Genomic DNA, 16,474 nt, shown 5'->3' on the forward strand with positions numbered 1-16,474 from the left:
AAAACATGAAAGGTACTCTTCACTGGGTTTGGTTTTTGGGGAGACACAATTAGGTGCCTACACATGGATATGCCAAATTTAATCAAAATCATATACTTTTTTGTTCACTTATACTTGAAACATTAGATACTTACTACTATTCACAAACTTTTGTTCGACTATCTGTTTTTTTTTTTCTTTATTTGATAGACTGTTTGACTATCTTTGGTGGCTTATGTGTAATGCAAAATATAGTCAAATTGTATTTTGTTGTATTTGTATCAATTATATTTTCAAACTAACAACTTTATATTTATTATTCCTTGAAATTAAAATTAAAGATACCAAAGGTTAAAGTTATGCATCGACAAAAATAAAAATCAAGTCAATGCAAGTAAAAGAGAAATGATGATGAAATATTATAATTATAATGTTTATTTTCGGGATTATTATAACATTTTATTTTAGGGCAAGTAATCAATAATGAAATCCTCTACACTAGATCTAGCAAAATTAACCTTTATATGCTTGATTATATAACCTGAAATATTTGACTCGATATCCGGAATTATTTGATTTGATATTACCCGACTTGAACCTAACCTTGATACTAAATGTTTTTAATTATGGTTATGCTTTTAAAATAATTATATTGACAATGAAATCGAAAATGATTGACTTGAGCTTAAGATCAACCAACACGAATCTTATCCAAAAATGACTTGAACCGACTTGACCCAATTCGAACAATCCGATAGCCACCCTTACTCTTTTACACGTAACAAATTTGCATTTTTCATTTTGTTTGTAAGAAACTCCTACATTTTAATTTTCTTGTTGCTAATTATTATTAATGCACCCAAAAGGTCAAATCAATCCAACAAATGGGCTTAATTACCCTTTAAAGCTAGTGGCCCTTTGCTACTTTGTACAAAATTTAGGGATTTGATTTATACTTTACTCGATAAGTTAAGTGTTGGTAATGAAATTTAGGTATCTCTTTCTTCTACTCAAAGTGTCTAATCTGCTAATTTGAGTCAAGTTGACATGTAAGAGATTTGAGCAAATAGGACAAACCCAAAAAAAAAAAAAAAAAAAAATATTAAAAAGGTATGGTGACGTTAAGTGTCTAACATGGGTCTCAATCTTTCTCAAACTATCAAGTCTCCCACTCCAGCACTGCCATTGAAGCTATCCATCCCACAAAACTCTGCTTCCTTCAATAAAAATGGCTGCCATTATCAACACACTTGCAGCAATTAAACTATCCAATTCTGCAAATACCCATTTCCGACCTCGCCCTTTTCTCTCTCCTGCTTCAACTTCTTTCACCAGTAAGCTTCAATTTTTCCCATTTTTTCGTTTTTTCTTTGAAAACTTTTTCTTTATTACTATTTATAATTTCTTTTTATATTGTTGTTTTAGGAAGAAGATTGGCGATTAAAGCAGCTGACACTGATACTAATGAAGGTTTCCTCTTGTCCTATTTATTCAATTTTATATTTTTGTGGATTTATTTGCTTAATTTATTATTGATTAGAAGAAATATTGGGTTTTAATGTCTATTTTATGTAATTTATACGAAAAAAAAATTCTGGGTTTTTTGAGAAATTTGAATTTGTGTGGCAGTGAAAGGTCGGGTACCAGATAAGGCACCATCTAAGGAGGGTTCCAGCTTCAATCAACTTCTTGGAATCAAAGGGGCTTCACAAGAATCTGTGGGTTCTTCCTCTTAACAATTACTGTATTATTTTCTATTTTAAGTTTTTGATTTGGGTTTTTTCTTTCTAATTTGAGTATTTGATTGGAATGCTACTCAATTGATGATAACTTGAATCACTCCTGTTTTATATTGTTGTTATAAAAGTGTGGTTGGATATTGGACAGTTGGTTTGAACTAGGTTTTTTCATTGGAAAATACCCAGACCTTGTAGGAACAGACTGACTAGTAGTTATGCCTTGGAATGATAGACGATTCCGAAATCCGAATCCGTGCTGATTCTCATTTAGCTAATAAGGCCACAAGCAATCCTTCTGGATACTGTTTTTGAAGCACAGTCCTTTCTGTTATTGTGCTTTTGTTTTTGCATACGGGGAGTTATGGGATGGTGGACATGGATGAGAGTTGTGATGCAAAATAGAAGCTGGTTCTTGTGTCTACTAGTGTGTTTGTGGTGACTATTAAAAAAAAGGAAACTATTTTTGTAGCAATACTCTGCAAATGTTACAAACTCTTTATTGCATTCAAGTGATTCAACAAGAATTGAATGAAGTATGGGAGGGTTAGAGCTTTAGAGGTAGATTATAGATAATGCTTCTTTGGAAGGTTTGTAACTGCTGAAAGGGAGCATTAGTGTACTATGAAGTTGATTAGTGATAATAGCTCAAAAATCTTGATAAAGTCAAGATGAAAACTAAATCAGGTAGTAATCAAGCCATGCTCAGGATTTGAAATTAGTGTATGAAAATATGAAGCATAAGTTAACTACATTTTTAATTCTTCACTGCAGTTAATCAGTAAGAGACTAATGATATAGCAGCATTCTTTAAATAGTTTTAACATCAAGATAAATTTAGAGAATAGGTAGCGATACTCCGCAAATGTCTTGCACTCTTTCTGGCTTTCTATGATAGTTGAATGACGCATAGGGGAGTAGAGTGTTAGAGATAAATTATAGAAAAAAGCTTCTTCAGAAGCTAAAACTGAAAGGGGACTTTATTGTACTATGAGATTGTTTATTGATAATCACTCCAAGATCTTGAAAAGATAAATCAATATGGAATTTTAACTAGATACTACCCCATCTATGCCTGGGATATGGCAATATTTATTAAGTAGATTTAGCATCACAATAAATATGGAGAACAAGTTTAGGGGGAAATTTCTGGAGGTAAAGCATGCTTTAATGGCTTTTGCTTTTGTATATAATTTTATTAGATGTTGCATTGTTTTCCTAAATGACTTGTGGAATAATATATAGGCCTTATGTAATGAAATAGAGCAAGAGCAAAAAAAAAAATGTCTGGTTATAGGGTGTTAGCTTTCCTATGTGTAAATGTTTGCTGGTTATTTTTGTAGTTCTGTTTGTGTACACCACTAAATAGTACTCATACAATGTCAAGATATTGAATTGTATTAAAAGGAGGAAAGAACAATGATCAGGAAAGGGGAAAGAAACAGATTTATTGCTTGAACTAAATGTTATTTAGTTCTATTGCTGCAGAACAAATGGAAGATTCGCCTCCAACTTACAAAACCTGTTACATGGCCTCCATTGATTTGGGGAGTAGTTTGTGGAGCTGCAGCATCTGGTATACTTACATATGGTCCTTGCATCTTTCTCCGATTTGTTATCTCCTGTTAATCATAGACATTGTTCTTCACAAAATTGTCATGCTGTCCATTGTGCTAGCAACTTTATCTCAGCCCATATTACATTCGTCTATAGGAAGGCTAAGTTTGCTCTATTTATCATCACGGTTTGCTTCTGAGGCAATTTCTTGTTTTGCTAATGAAGTCCGATATGTGATCCATATATGAAGCATATGATATACATTTATGGTTTAGAGAACCCATTCTTACTCCCATACCTTAATATTTTTTCAAGCTAGCATAGTGGACATCCCAATACTACCTTCTAAGCCCTTATTTTCTTAACAGTCGATTCTCTTTTTCTCTGCATCTTTTCCTCGTTTTTTATCCTCAAGAATTCAGTTTTAAAACAATTGAGACTTGTGACCAGCATATTGAATCAGCCAACTAGTCTTATGAATTAACGAAGTGCTATTATATTACTATATACTTCCTCCGTTTTTTATTACATGCATCACTTTCTAAAAATGAAAGTTTCAATTTAGATGCATCACTTTCCCTCTTAGTTAATGAATTCTCTCTCTCTCTCTTATCACATGGCCCCTCTTTATTTTTTCTCTCTATCTCTCTCTACTTCAAAAATTGCCCAGGAGTCCACAATTACAAAAGTGATGCAACTAAATAAAAACGGAGGAAGTATAAGATGTAAGCCACTGCTTGCTAATATTTTACTTGACATTTGTTTATCTGATGTCAGTATCTTCAAACCAAATAACAAGCATGTTGGAACAGCTGATGAGTCGTTTTTTGATGTAACTGTATTGTATATAAAACCATTGCTAAAGCTTATTCGATTTTTGTAGGGAACTTTCATTGGACTCCAGAAGACGTGGCTAAATCGATTCTTTGCATGATCATGTCTGGACCTTGTCTGACTGGCTATACACAGGTTGGGCCCCAGAAAATTATCTTTATCTATATGGACATTATTTACATTCGATTTTTGTTTTCTCATGTATACATATTTCTTTATAGACCCTGAATGATTGGTATGACCGAGATATTGATGCAATTAATGAACCTTATCGTCCGATTCCTTCAGGGGCAATATCTGAGAATGAGGTATGTGGTACATTTGACTACGATAACTAACTTATGGCCACTAATATTCTTTGTTATTGATGACTTTTCTAATTTCTTGCAGGTCATTACTCAAATTTGGGTTTTGTTTCTAGCTGGACTTGCTATTGCTGGAGGATTGGACGTGTGGGTAAGAAGATTTCAGCACCTATTATCTCTTCTCAATCTTTTCTTGTACTGATTTGCTACTTCAGCTATTTCCTTTTTTTTTTTTTTTTTTTTTTTTATTTTTAATCCGTCTTATTTTTAGGCAGGGCATAAATTTCCTACACTTTTCTACTTGGCTTTGGGTGGATCTTTTATTTCTTACATATATTCTGCACCTCCCCTGAAGGTAATTTCTTCTTTTCCCATAGTATTGTCCAACATTGGAGAAGAGTCCCATTTTACATTTATTTTATTTTTTCCGCAGCTTAAACAAAATGGTTGGATTGGAAATTTTGCCCTTGGGTCAAGCTACATCAGTCTTCCATGGTGTGTTTTCTTCCTCTGTTCCCTCTGTCTGATTCCCTCTCTGTCATACACTCATAAACCTGTTATGCTCTTGGGTTATTGGAGCTCAAGGAGTTACCTTCATCAGATACCTATAAGAATGGCTTGGACTTTTAGAAGCAACTAAAACAGACCTATATCTCAGGTTGCTGGTTCTCAGTCAAGTTATTATGTCAAAATGACTATACAGATGAGCTTTTCTTAATGACGTTTCAAAAATACTGTCCTTAGTCATCATATTTCAACTTGACAATTAAACTTGTGGTGAATCTACCAGCTGTTTCCATCTTTCCTCTCATCATAGAGCAATATATGCTCTAATCTTCTGTCAGCTTTTCCAAGAAACTGTAGTGTTGTGCCACTCTTGCTCTCTTATGCTTGAATTATTGTTTTCGCACAAACATATGTCCCTGTCAATTCTCTTATGAAATATTGTCTTTTTTCACAACTGAAATGAAGATCTACTTTTATGGATGCTTGTTCTGGTTCTGGTTCTGGCTGATTTATCGTAGTTTAATTCCTGATGTTGTGTTGGTAGGTGGGCTGGTCAAGCTTTGTTTGGCACTCTAACACCAGATATAATCATTCTTACCCTCCTGTACAGCACCGCTGGGGTATGCTTTCTTCATTCTTGACTAACTACTCTCCTGTCCTATAATGAACTTCATGTTGGTGGGCATAGAGGTTAGGATTACTTATTAAATTTTGAAGTAAATATTGTAATAGGTAGAAAGAGAAACATATAGAAGAATAAGTGTTGGGAAGGAGAGACGAAAAGGATTGATGGTTTGGAGATCGAAACAACAATATCGGGATTGTTAACTTTTGGTTAAAAAGGAATTTTTAAATTGTTTTGGGATATTCCAAAATGACAAGCGTGAAGTTCATTCAGGACAGAAATTTACATGATTGAAAACCAATTTCTCACTAATTTTCTGTCTTTCACATCATGTCATAGCTTGGCATTGCCATTGTAAATGACTTTAAGAGCATTGAAGGCGACAGAGCAATGGGACTGCAGGTTGGTCAAATTTTCTGTGTTAAATTAGTTTCACTGAGGCCTGAATTAAAACCCAGTATAAAATTCTTTGCAGTCAATTCCAGTAGCTTTTGGCATTGAGGCTGCTAAATGGATTTGTGTTGGTGCCATTGACATAACCCAGCTATCAGTTGCAGGTAATCAACGTGTCATTTTTTACAAGCATCATTGATGTCTCTTGGCAAAGCTATCTGCTCCATTTTATTCACAAGCTACCCCTTTTGATATGGTGTTTTTACATATACGACCTTCATTAGATGTTGATAATCTTGATATTATGATAGCATATAAAAAACCAGTCGTATGCATGAGAGTACATGTCATCATGCATTTTGAAAAGGGCTCACTTCGTTTTTAATTCTTCCAAGTCAAATTGGAAAAGGTGGCCAAAGCTTAGAGCTTGTTACATATTTTGTGATGATTAAAGATTGCATCTTCTCAATGCTGGCATACCTAGATTGGTCAAGAGAGTGATGATAATTTGACAATAATTTCTCCATTTAGCACCAAGTTTAAACTTTAAAGTGATATTCTATGTTGGATCACCTTTTTCCCTCCCTAAAGATATTTTTCTGAGGCTAATTTTTTCTTAGGGAAAACAGATTATTCTGAAAGACGACAATCTGCAATATATGTCGAAAACTCGAAAAGGAGCATATTTTAGGGCTACGTGGTCAAACAGTTATAACTTGTGTCATTCTTGTTTTTGACCTCTCCGAATCTGCACAAATGCACACATATGATGTGACTGAGCTGTCCTTGAGATGGATGTTTAAGTACTGCATTATAATAGACTTATCTCAAAAGCTGTAGGAGTGTATATTCTGGTCACTGATTCTTTCAATTTGGATGACATTTTTCTATTGTCATGTGAAAATATCCCAGCCCCTCCCACAGAAAAGTGGACGATAGAAATTTAAACTATTCTTGGAAGGTATGTTTCTGCTACTACTGTGGATTAATCTCTGATCATTCTACTTGTATTGCAATTCAGGTTACCTCCTGGGGGCTGGCAAACCGTATTATGCTTTAGCTTTACTGGGCTTGATACTTCCACAAATTTATTTCCAGGTATGCACTTAGCTGGCTAATAATCCACATTTATGCTAATCTCTGTGTTGCTAACGTGAATAATCTTTCAATCTGCCTTTTTTGGTTGTCCGAAAATAATCATCCTGTTTTTTTTTAGAACAAACGTTACTTTTCTTTCTCAATAAGACATGAACCATTTTCCCACTGTTCCAATACTATTTTTCTCCCTCTTATCCCCTCTTTAGATATTTTAAAATCACAGTTTAACCACTTTTCTCAATCTTCTTGCTAAAAGCTAGCATGAAAACTGTTAGGGAAGTTTCCACCTTCACAAGTGTATAATTATAATGCAAAGTTATACAAAATCTAAGCATTTCAAAGGCAGTGTTAGACTGTTACCTTCTATAGGAAAATTGTTGGGTGACGACGATATCTGTTATCTACCACTTGATTGACCCATCAAATTCATTACCACAACGTTTTGCATTCAGCATTTTACATGCTTTTTTCCTTATTTTTTTATTTTTTTTTTATAAGTTTCTTCTTTTACTTTATTTTTTATTTTTTGATATTTTCTTAATTAAATTTCTCTGTTGCAGACCAAATATATCCTGACAGACCCCATCAAGTATGATGTCAAATATCAGGTACTTCAAATATCTCTAGTTTCTGTACTTTGCTATGATTTGTGAGAAGAATGTGATTTAGAATACTACGTATAAACACTCCTTTTGCTCTCCTATGACTTGTGACAAGAATTTGAGTTAGAATATAAACTGTCCTTTTGCTCTCCTTTCCAGGCTAGTGCACAACCATTCCTTATTCTTGGTCTTCTAGTGACTGCATTGGCAGTCAACCATTAAGTGGCTGTGTCACCTTGGTCTGTATTACCTTGACGAGCAACTGAAATTCGAACATCTATCAGTAACAGGAAGTCCAAGATGTATGCGGAAAATGCTGTTTCAACATACGGACATTCAGTTAAACATGTTGGGTGAGCACCCAATGTTTATGTACTGAAGCAGAATATAAATTTTTCCTTGTGCCTTTCATCACTCTCTTGTAATTAGATTAGTGTATCCTCTGTATCCATCATTTTGTGCAATCAGAAATCGTTGAACGTAAGCATTTTGTATTATTATGTTTTAGGTTGTGTACTAGAGAATAGAGATCAGAGTAGACCTCTGTTGTATTCTTCTATTTGTAATTTTTTCCCCTTATTCGTCTTTCTGCTGAGAAAAGAGCCAAAGAGGGGATTTAAATTGTGTACCAATAAACGAGGTTTCAAGTGAGTAATAATATTCCTAATTCACACAATCACACTCCCATAGAAAAGTATATTTTTTAAGCTTACGCTGTACCTTTTTTTGGATTATTTTGTTTCTTTTATTTCGTTTATTTTGCATGTAAACGGAAATAAAGGAAATACTTATTATTTTAAAATTTTAAAATGAAGAGAACGTACACTAAATAGTAAGGAGTATGGAGTAGAAATTAGCTTTGTTTACAAGAACTCAATATCCCTGACATGCGAAAACAGAAGAACACCATGCTTGTAAAATTTATCAAAAAAACTTGAAATTACTTGGGAAACCACAGCATTACATGATATAGCTGAAACACAAGACTACAAAGTCTACAATTGTTCTACACACATACCTACTCCGACCTCCACCTGAAAAATTTAGGTTGCACGAAAACGGCTAGAGGAAAACTTAAACATAAAATAAAATTCCGTCCGACTCCAAGCCATTTACGGGTTACATTAGCACGGAATCAAACAACATCCGTGCTGTTAACTACATACTTGTTGTAAGTTTGTAACAACCACCGTACCTAAAGTTAAACTAAAAGGGTGTAACATACATTTTATTACATAACGACGTACAAGGGTCTTAAGTACTCCGTGGATAAAACTAAACAACGGGAAAATGAGGTTTGAGTTCAGCAACACCAACTCAAGGTTAACGAAGAGGATTCATTGATTAGGAGCGAGTACGGAACTTGGACTCGTCGATATCAATGCCTTTCTCCTGAGCTCGCTCCTCGCCGGATTGGTCCATGGTGCTGAGTCCACCCTTGCGGCCCATTTCACTGTAGCCTTCGGTACCCATTTGGTCCTTGCGGGTCTGACCACCCTTGGTGCCAAGCTCCTGGTATCCTTCGTGTCCTAGCTGCTCCCTCCTTGTCTGTCCTCCCCTGCTCCTTCCTGCATTACAAATTTATTTAACTCCATAAAAAAAAAATAAGGAAATTAAATTATCATGCAAGCTTTTTTACGTAAATCCTCTGTTTTCAATACTCACAAAAACACACTTATTTGGCTAACAAGTGGGAAAATTGACGAGGATAATTATACGGAGTTCCATTTAGTCACGTTCTTTTCACCTGATATAGAGATGTATACAATTATCATTAAATGTAAATTATTTATCATAACATTTAGCAATGTTCTTTGTAGTTACAATTTTTTACATTAAAGTGAAAAAGAACATGACCTACTAAATTAGTAGGTTTAGTTCTTTAATTGTTACTTCAAATGGCGTATGGAGTACTAAAGAATATCTTACAACTGCTAAAAAACCAAAGAAATTACGTACATACAACAACTACTAGTATAATACGCAGTATAAAGTACTCGTAATATTTAGGTGTTGATACTGTTCTATCATGTCGACGTCATACTTACAGTATGTACAAATATGATGTCAAAATTCTATTTTAAACTATCATTAAATTCATTATATATATATTAGTCTTCATTTTATTATATAAATTAATGCTAACATTTATTACCGCCTATCGAACTCGTGCAAAAATTAAAATAAAGAAAGAAAGACCTTCAGCAAGGTGCTCTTGGGCTTCAAGTGACTTGCCACCAGTACCACCAGGAACAACAGTCTCACCCTGCCTAGCCCTTGCATCCATCTCTTTCCTACTCTCTTGTTGTGCCGATGCCATTTTCTCTCTTTTTCTTTTCTTTAACAACTAACTTATGTAACTAGCTAACTACCACTCTAAGTTCAGCAAGTTTTGAATTTGTTAGTTAAAAAAGACAGTTACTCAACTTCTAATTATGGAATGTTATTATCTTGGAACTTTCACTATATATAGTAGTTTGAGCATTAGGATGACGCTTAAACAAGAAGGTTACGTGGCAATAGAGGGTACAACATGGTACTATATAAGTGACACGTAAATGCTTCATCAGTAAAATGTAAGTAAAGTAGCTCCTCAGTTGATGCCACCTTTTCACCAGTGGTCACTTCTTATTGGGCCGACTCTGTTACACTATTCGGTGTTAGATTGGTATAACAATAACTCCTTTATTATGGATATACATAGTCTATCGCTAATCTTTTGGGCCTTGGATTCTCACATCTCATCTCAATCTTTTCACTGTAGTGTAATGTACTCCTTCCTGTCACCATTTGTTTGATCGGTTTACGTACTTTATTACGCCTCCTTATATGAAAGCCATTTATGTTTAAAATGTGGATATAACATGAGTCTCTTCATAGTTCATACTTAACGAACATGAAATATTACACTTAAAGGAAAAGGTGAATGAAATTTGAACCTATAAACTTTTTATCACGTTGACTTTTGATATCATTTTAGAGAACCATCTCAAGATTCTCAACCAAAGTTTAAACTGATGGTTGAAACCCAGGTCATGATCGATTTTTATACTCTATCATGCTCCCTCAAATAAAAACCTTCTTGGCTTGAAATGTGGATGCAACATGGGCAGATAGGTTCACTTGAAAGAGAGGTCGATGAGATTTGAACCCGTGACCTTCTTTTCACGTACAATAGAGTATATAAACCATTCTTAGGTTTCAACCATAAGCTTACGCTTCTGGTTGACTTGATCCTTTAACATTGTATTAGAGCCCCATGACAATAAGATCAAGGAGATTCAAATTTCATTCACCTCCATTTTCAAGCGGAAAATTTTGCGAAGAGTATGATGGGGCCCATACTGCATCCACATTTTAAGTCCAACGAGCTCTTATGTAAGGGGTGTGATAGAGTATATAAACCAATCCCGAGCTTCAACTATAAGTTTAAACTTTTGGTTGAATAAAACTTAAGCGGATGATAAGTCTGAAATTAGTATATAATTTTATATATATAATCTATCATAAACAAATATAGATGATGGGAGTATGCGTTATAAAAGAAAGACAATCTTACCCTTCCATCCCATTATCTTCCAAACATTTTCCTTTTCAATCTATCTCAAAGTACAAGTATTAGTAATAACACTTTTTACTTTGAAACTGTGATTTCTATAACATACAATATAAATATGCGAGTACTCACTATCTTTCATCATATCGATCTATTTTACAATAAGTTATTACAAGTAATTTACTATCTTATATAGTTATACTCTATTTAATTTCAAAATAAATACTTCGTTTTGAGCAACACATTTGTCAACCCGGAACTTTAACCTATAATATCTTGCCCATCTTTTATTATCAAAAGTATAAATTACATAAAGCGGATATTCGAAACTATACATTAAAAAGATTCTAGTATATACTATACCCACATGACGATTATTAGTCGTTTATATAAAGCATCAATATTAGTCAAAGTGGTATGTGTAAATCGTACGAAAGTCAAAGTGAGACGTTATACAGAGGGGGTATCACATTTAATCTCTTCCTCCGTCTATAATAATTGACAGAGTTTGATATTCATGTAGTTCGTATCAACTATAACATTGCTTCTTAAAAATTTTTTAAAACAAATATTATTGAGATGTAAAATGTTGTATTAATAGATTCACAGTATAACTGTTTATACTACGTAATATTTATTAATTTTAAATTATACTCCATATACATATGTGATGTTGCCAAATGTGTCAAGATTGACCATGTCAATTACCCTATTATGGAGGTAGTATTAAGTAATCCTTCTACTCCAATCAGGGTTGTTAATGAGCCGAGCCTATTCGTGAACTATTCGAGCTCGGCTCAGTCAAAGCTCGTCTCAGTAGGGGTTGGATTCGACTCGAGACTAAACGAGACAATACACGAGCCATGTTAAGCTCGGCTCGAAAAGCTCGCTAGTGGCTAGATTTTTTTTTTTAAAATGTATTATAGTTATTTTTACACTTGATGAATAAAATTAACAAGTTAATAAGCATAATAACAGCAGACCCACTATTATATATACTTGTTTAGTTGGGCAAGTTATGTGACATAAATCATGTATTTATAGGCCTAAATAAGCCTGATTTCAAAATTGAGCTTATAACGAGCCTGATTTTGAACTCGAGCTAATAACGAGCTTGACTCGGGCTCCACTTTTGAGCACTCAAGCTCGAGCCAAGCCTACCAATATTCGGGATCGGCTCGGCTCATTAACAGCCCTAGCTCCAATTTAATTAATTGGCTTTATTCCCAGGAATAGGGAAAGGTTACATACTATTTATCGATATATTAAGGCCATGTTCTTTTGAGCTGATATGCTCTACTCTGCTCTGTTGAAATCTGCTCTGCTATGCTCTGCTCTGCCCTAATCTGCTCTACCTTGCTTACAAATAATAATTATTATTAATAATATTAATTAATATTAAATAAACATAATAATTATTATTATAATTATTTAATAATAATAACTAGTATTTATAGATAATAATAATAATTAATATATAATATTAATTGATAATAATAACTAATATTTAATGATAATAATTAATATTTTATATTTTTTAACACATTTTCTAATGTTATAAAAGAGTTAAAAATGTAAAAAAAATCAAATAATAATAATAATAATAATAACAACAACAACAACAACAACAAAAATAATAAAAATAATAATAAAATAATACGATGATTAATAATAATTAATAATAATAATAATAATAATAGTAATTAATGATAATAATGCGATAATAATAATAATAACAATAATAATAATAATAATAATAATAATAATAATAATAATAATAATAAAATATGCTCTGCTCTACTCTGCTGAAATCTGCTCTGCTTTGCCCAGAAGCTCAAAAGAACATGATCTAAGTTGTTTATAAAAATTCGAACATACAACCTCAACTTTTAACTCCAAATGTTTTGTCACTAAGCTATACAAGTATAACATTTCATGTTCTCTTTTGCAAAGAAAGAAATAAAATGTAGTGAACGAAATGGAAAGAAAAAAAAAATTAAAAAAATTGAATCATAAACTAAACGTATTATTACAAATTTGTATTACATAAGTCAAGAGAGGGGGCTGTGGTGTCCTCGGGTCCTAAAATGTCCAATTTGCCCTTATTTTAATTTGTTTTAAAATAATCAATATAAAAACCTGACATATGTACACTACTAGAAATAGGCTAAATTCCGACGGACTTTTTCCGACGGACTCCAATTCCCTCGCAAAAGCTGGAAATTCCGGCGGAATTTTAGGTTGTAGGAAACATCCGTCAGAAACGATATTTTTCGACGGACTTAATTCCCTCGGAAACTTACTCTTCCGACGAAAAATTCCGTCGGAATGAGTCCAACGGATTTATATTCCCTAGGAAATATCCTCTTCGGACGGAATTTTCCGCCGGAAAGATATTTTCCGACGGAAAATTCCGTCGGAAGAGGGTATCTTCGAAGGAATATATTCCGTCGCAACATTTCAGCAATTTAAAAAAAAATGACCGATTTGAATTGTTTCAGGCAACACAGCCACGAAACAGAAACTGAGCAAGGGAGAAATAGGAAGAGAGAGAAAGGGAGAAAGAGAAAGAGAGAAGGAGAAAGGGAGAAGGAGAAAGGGGAAGGAGGTCACCGTGATCCACCACCAACCGCCGCCTGGTCGCCGCCTGTAAGTCGCCGTTTTTTTTGGTTTCAAATTTTTTTTTTTTAAAGTTATTGAGAACCCTAACCACCACCACCACCTAGGTTGTTACAGTATTCACCATTAGCCACCACAACCACGAAAGCTTCACCGGAATACACCATTGTCGCCGCCGGATAATGGTAAGTATTTATGTATTTAATTTTTTTTTAAAATAAACTATTTTGAGGTTTTTTTTGTACTTAATTTCTTTTTTTTTTTTTTTGTTTTGTTTTGTTTTTGGTTTTGGAATTGCAAGTGACGACCCCCACAGCCACGACACCAGCCGGGCGCCGGTCTGCAACTAAGGGGACGCCCAGCCACCACCGCTAGCAGGTGGTGTTTTGTTTTTTTTTTTTTTTTTCTTTTTTTCTTTATAATTTGTTACCATTTAATCATTTTTTAATATACATAGGCATCACAAACTTAGTTACTAATTGGGATAATTTGAAATTTTTGTAGGTTTTGTAGATTCACTTTGTTCTTTGGCAATAACAAGTGCAGATCTACAGGTTAGAGACTATGTAAAACCTAATATTATAAGTTTAGTTTATACTTGGCATGTTAGTCGGTAATTGTATTTAGATATATGTTGGTTTTTTTTTTAGTGTAGTGTATACAATTTATTGTATTTAATAAGTTGAAATTTTTGAAAAGAATGTGTATGTGTTATGATATGTTAGTTTAGTTTAGTTTATTTAAGTTTAGTTTTTAATTATTGTATAATAACATGTTAACATAGTTTGGTTTAGTTTATTATAATAATGTATGCTAGTTTAGTTTATTTTATTTTAGTTTAGTTTATTTTAGAATATTTAGTTTAATTTTGTGTATGTTAGTTAATTTAGTTTAATATTTTTGTTTGATATAATATTTAATAATTGTGCTTCTTTTTTTGCTTATATTAGTTTATTTTAATTATGATAAATCTCTGTTTAGTGTAATGCATGTGACCTTCACTTTATATATATATAATAAATGAATCATTTGCATAATCATTTGCCTAGATACCCGTTCAAGGCATACACAATAGGAGTATGCCTTAAATAGTCCCCGGTTGGGACTGTCCTTGTACGCTTATTCTCACTTAGGTGGTGAATGTAAGCCTTGCTTTTGATTCTACGGAAAATTGTGTCTTTTCATTTCTCTACAGTGTTCTCTGGGTACATATGTAAGTGTGTTTAATTACCTACATCGTGTACTTGGAGAACTGTAGGGAAATGCCGGCGGATTTTCCGTAGAATTGAAAACCTGGCTTACATTCACTAGTGGGATTAAACGTACAAGGATGGGTTAGGTTGGAGTGATAAGGACCCTTTGGAAGCATTTCATACCTCATTTGCAATTTCATAACACTTTGATGGATAATGATTAGGAAGTACGCTTTGTGACTAATATGCGTGAGTTGTGTAGAAGTTGTAATCATGAAACGAACAGAACGTAGCTGGATGTATGAAAGGAAGGTTGGGCCATATGTTAATCCAGAGTTCGTGAAAGGGGTTGATGAGTTCATGCAGTACGTCAAAGATAATCCCGAAAGTAGTAACCCGAATGAAGTTAGGTGTCCATGTGCTAAATGTAAGAACAAACGGCTTTGGAACCCAGATACGGTTAAACTTCATTTGTTTCGTGCGGGTTTTGTACCTAATTACTATGTGTGGATGTGTCATGGGGAAGGGTTTCCGACAATTCTTGCAAGTGGGTCTAATGAATATCGTGAAATGGTTTTCGATGCGTTTGGTCAAAGTCAGGATCATGGGCATCCCGAGCAGGCTAGTGTTTCATCAGAGGAGGAGCCTAATGCCCAAGCTAAGCATTTTCTGGATTTGTTGAAGGCTTTTGAAAGGCCATTATACGAAGGGAGTTTGTTGTCTGTGTTGGAGATGGCCGCTAGAATCACAAGTCTAAAGTGCGAGTATAATCTTCCGCACAGATGTGTCGATGGGTTTGTTTCACTTCTCAGTGAAGCAATTCCTAACAACAATCAAATGGTCGACACATTCTATAAGGTGAAAAAGATTGTGAAGGGCTTGAAACTGCCTCATGAAAGGATTCACGCTTGTCCGAAGGGATGTATGTTGTTTTGGAAGGATGATGCCCTGCTGTCTACATGTAGGGCGTGTGGCAGCGATCGATACAAGCAGACTTCCAAGGGTAGCCTAGTGCCTTTGAACGTTTTGTTTTATTTCCCGATCACACCCAGGTTGCAAAGGCTGTTTACAACCAAGACTATTTCGAAGGAAATGACATGGCATTCGAAAAATCCTCGAGTGCAAGGCACCATGGCACACCCTAGTGATAGTGAAGCTTGGAAACACCTGGACAATTGCTTTCCAGAGTTTGCCTCCGAGCCTCGTAATGTTCGGCTTGGTTTGTGTACAGATGGTTTTGCTCCTCATGACAAGTTTGGGGGACAATATTCTTGTTGGTCTGTCATTTTGACCCCTTACAACCTGCCTCCCTCAATGTGTATGAAAAGACAATTTATGTTCCTTTCGTTGCTCGTTCCTGGTCCTAAAAATCCTAAGGGCAACTTGGATGTGTACATGCAACCGTTGATTGAGGAGTTGAAACAGTTGTGGGAAGTTGGTGCACATACGTACGATATTTCCATAAAATAG

At 34.3% G+C, this 16,474-nt stretch overlaps 3 protein-coding genes across 3 annotated transcripts; 2 read left to right on the forward strand and 1 right to left on the reverse strand.

The window, feature by feature from the left end:
* Positions 1-1,049: 1,049 nt before the first annotated feature.
* LOC110733932 (chlorophyll synthase, chloroplastic-like) lies at positions 1,050-8,312 on the forward strand. Its single transcript, XM_021914000.1, has 15 exons — positions 1,050-1,313; positions 1,405-1,449; positions 1,609-1,697; positions 3,204-3,291; positions 4,156-4,241; positions 4,328-4,414; positions 4,497-4,562; positions 4,683-4,766; positions 4,845-4,906; positions 5,463-5,538; positions 5,883-5,945; positions 6,019-6,100; positions 6,958-7,034; positions 7,595-7,642; positions 7,796-8,312. Exons 1-15 carry the CDS (start codon positions 1,208-1,210, stop codon positions 7,856-7,858), a joined length of 1,122 nt encoding a protein of 373 aa, XP_021769692.1. The 5' UTR covers positions 1,050-1,207; the 3' UTR covers positions 7,859-8,312.
* Positions 8,313-8,547: 235 nt separating this feature from the next.
* LOC110733795 (protein SLE1-like) lies at positions 8,548-10,073 on the reverse strand. The gene is made up of 2 exons (XM_021913850.1): positions 9,836-10,073; positions 8,548-9,204 (listed from the first exon to the last, which is right to left on the reverse strand). The coding sequence occupies exons 1-2, from the start codon at positions 9,954-9,956 to the stop codon at positions 8,981-8,983; spliced, it is 345 nt and encodes a 114-aa protein (XP_021769542.1). The 5' UTR covers positions 9,957-10,073; the 3' UTR covers positions 8,548-8,980.
* A 5,204-nt stretch (positions 10,074-15,277) lies between these two features.
* Positions 15,278-16,474, forward strand: LOC110733777. The gene has a single exon (XM_021913837.1). The coding sequence runs from the start codon at positions 15,278-15,280 to the stop codon at positions 16,472-16,474; it is 1,197 nt and encodes a 398-aa protein (XP_021769529.1).

This window comes from Chenopodium quinoa, unplaced genomic scaffold (genome assembly GCF_001683475.1).
Source record: "Chenopodium quinoa cultivar QQ74 unplaced genomic scaffold, ASM168347v1, whole genome shotgun sequence".
Taxonomy (NCBI): Eukaryota; Viridiplantae; Streptophyta; class Magnoliopsida; order Caryophyllales; family Amaranthaceae; genus Chenopodium; species Chenopodium quinoa.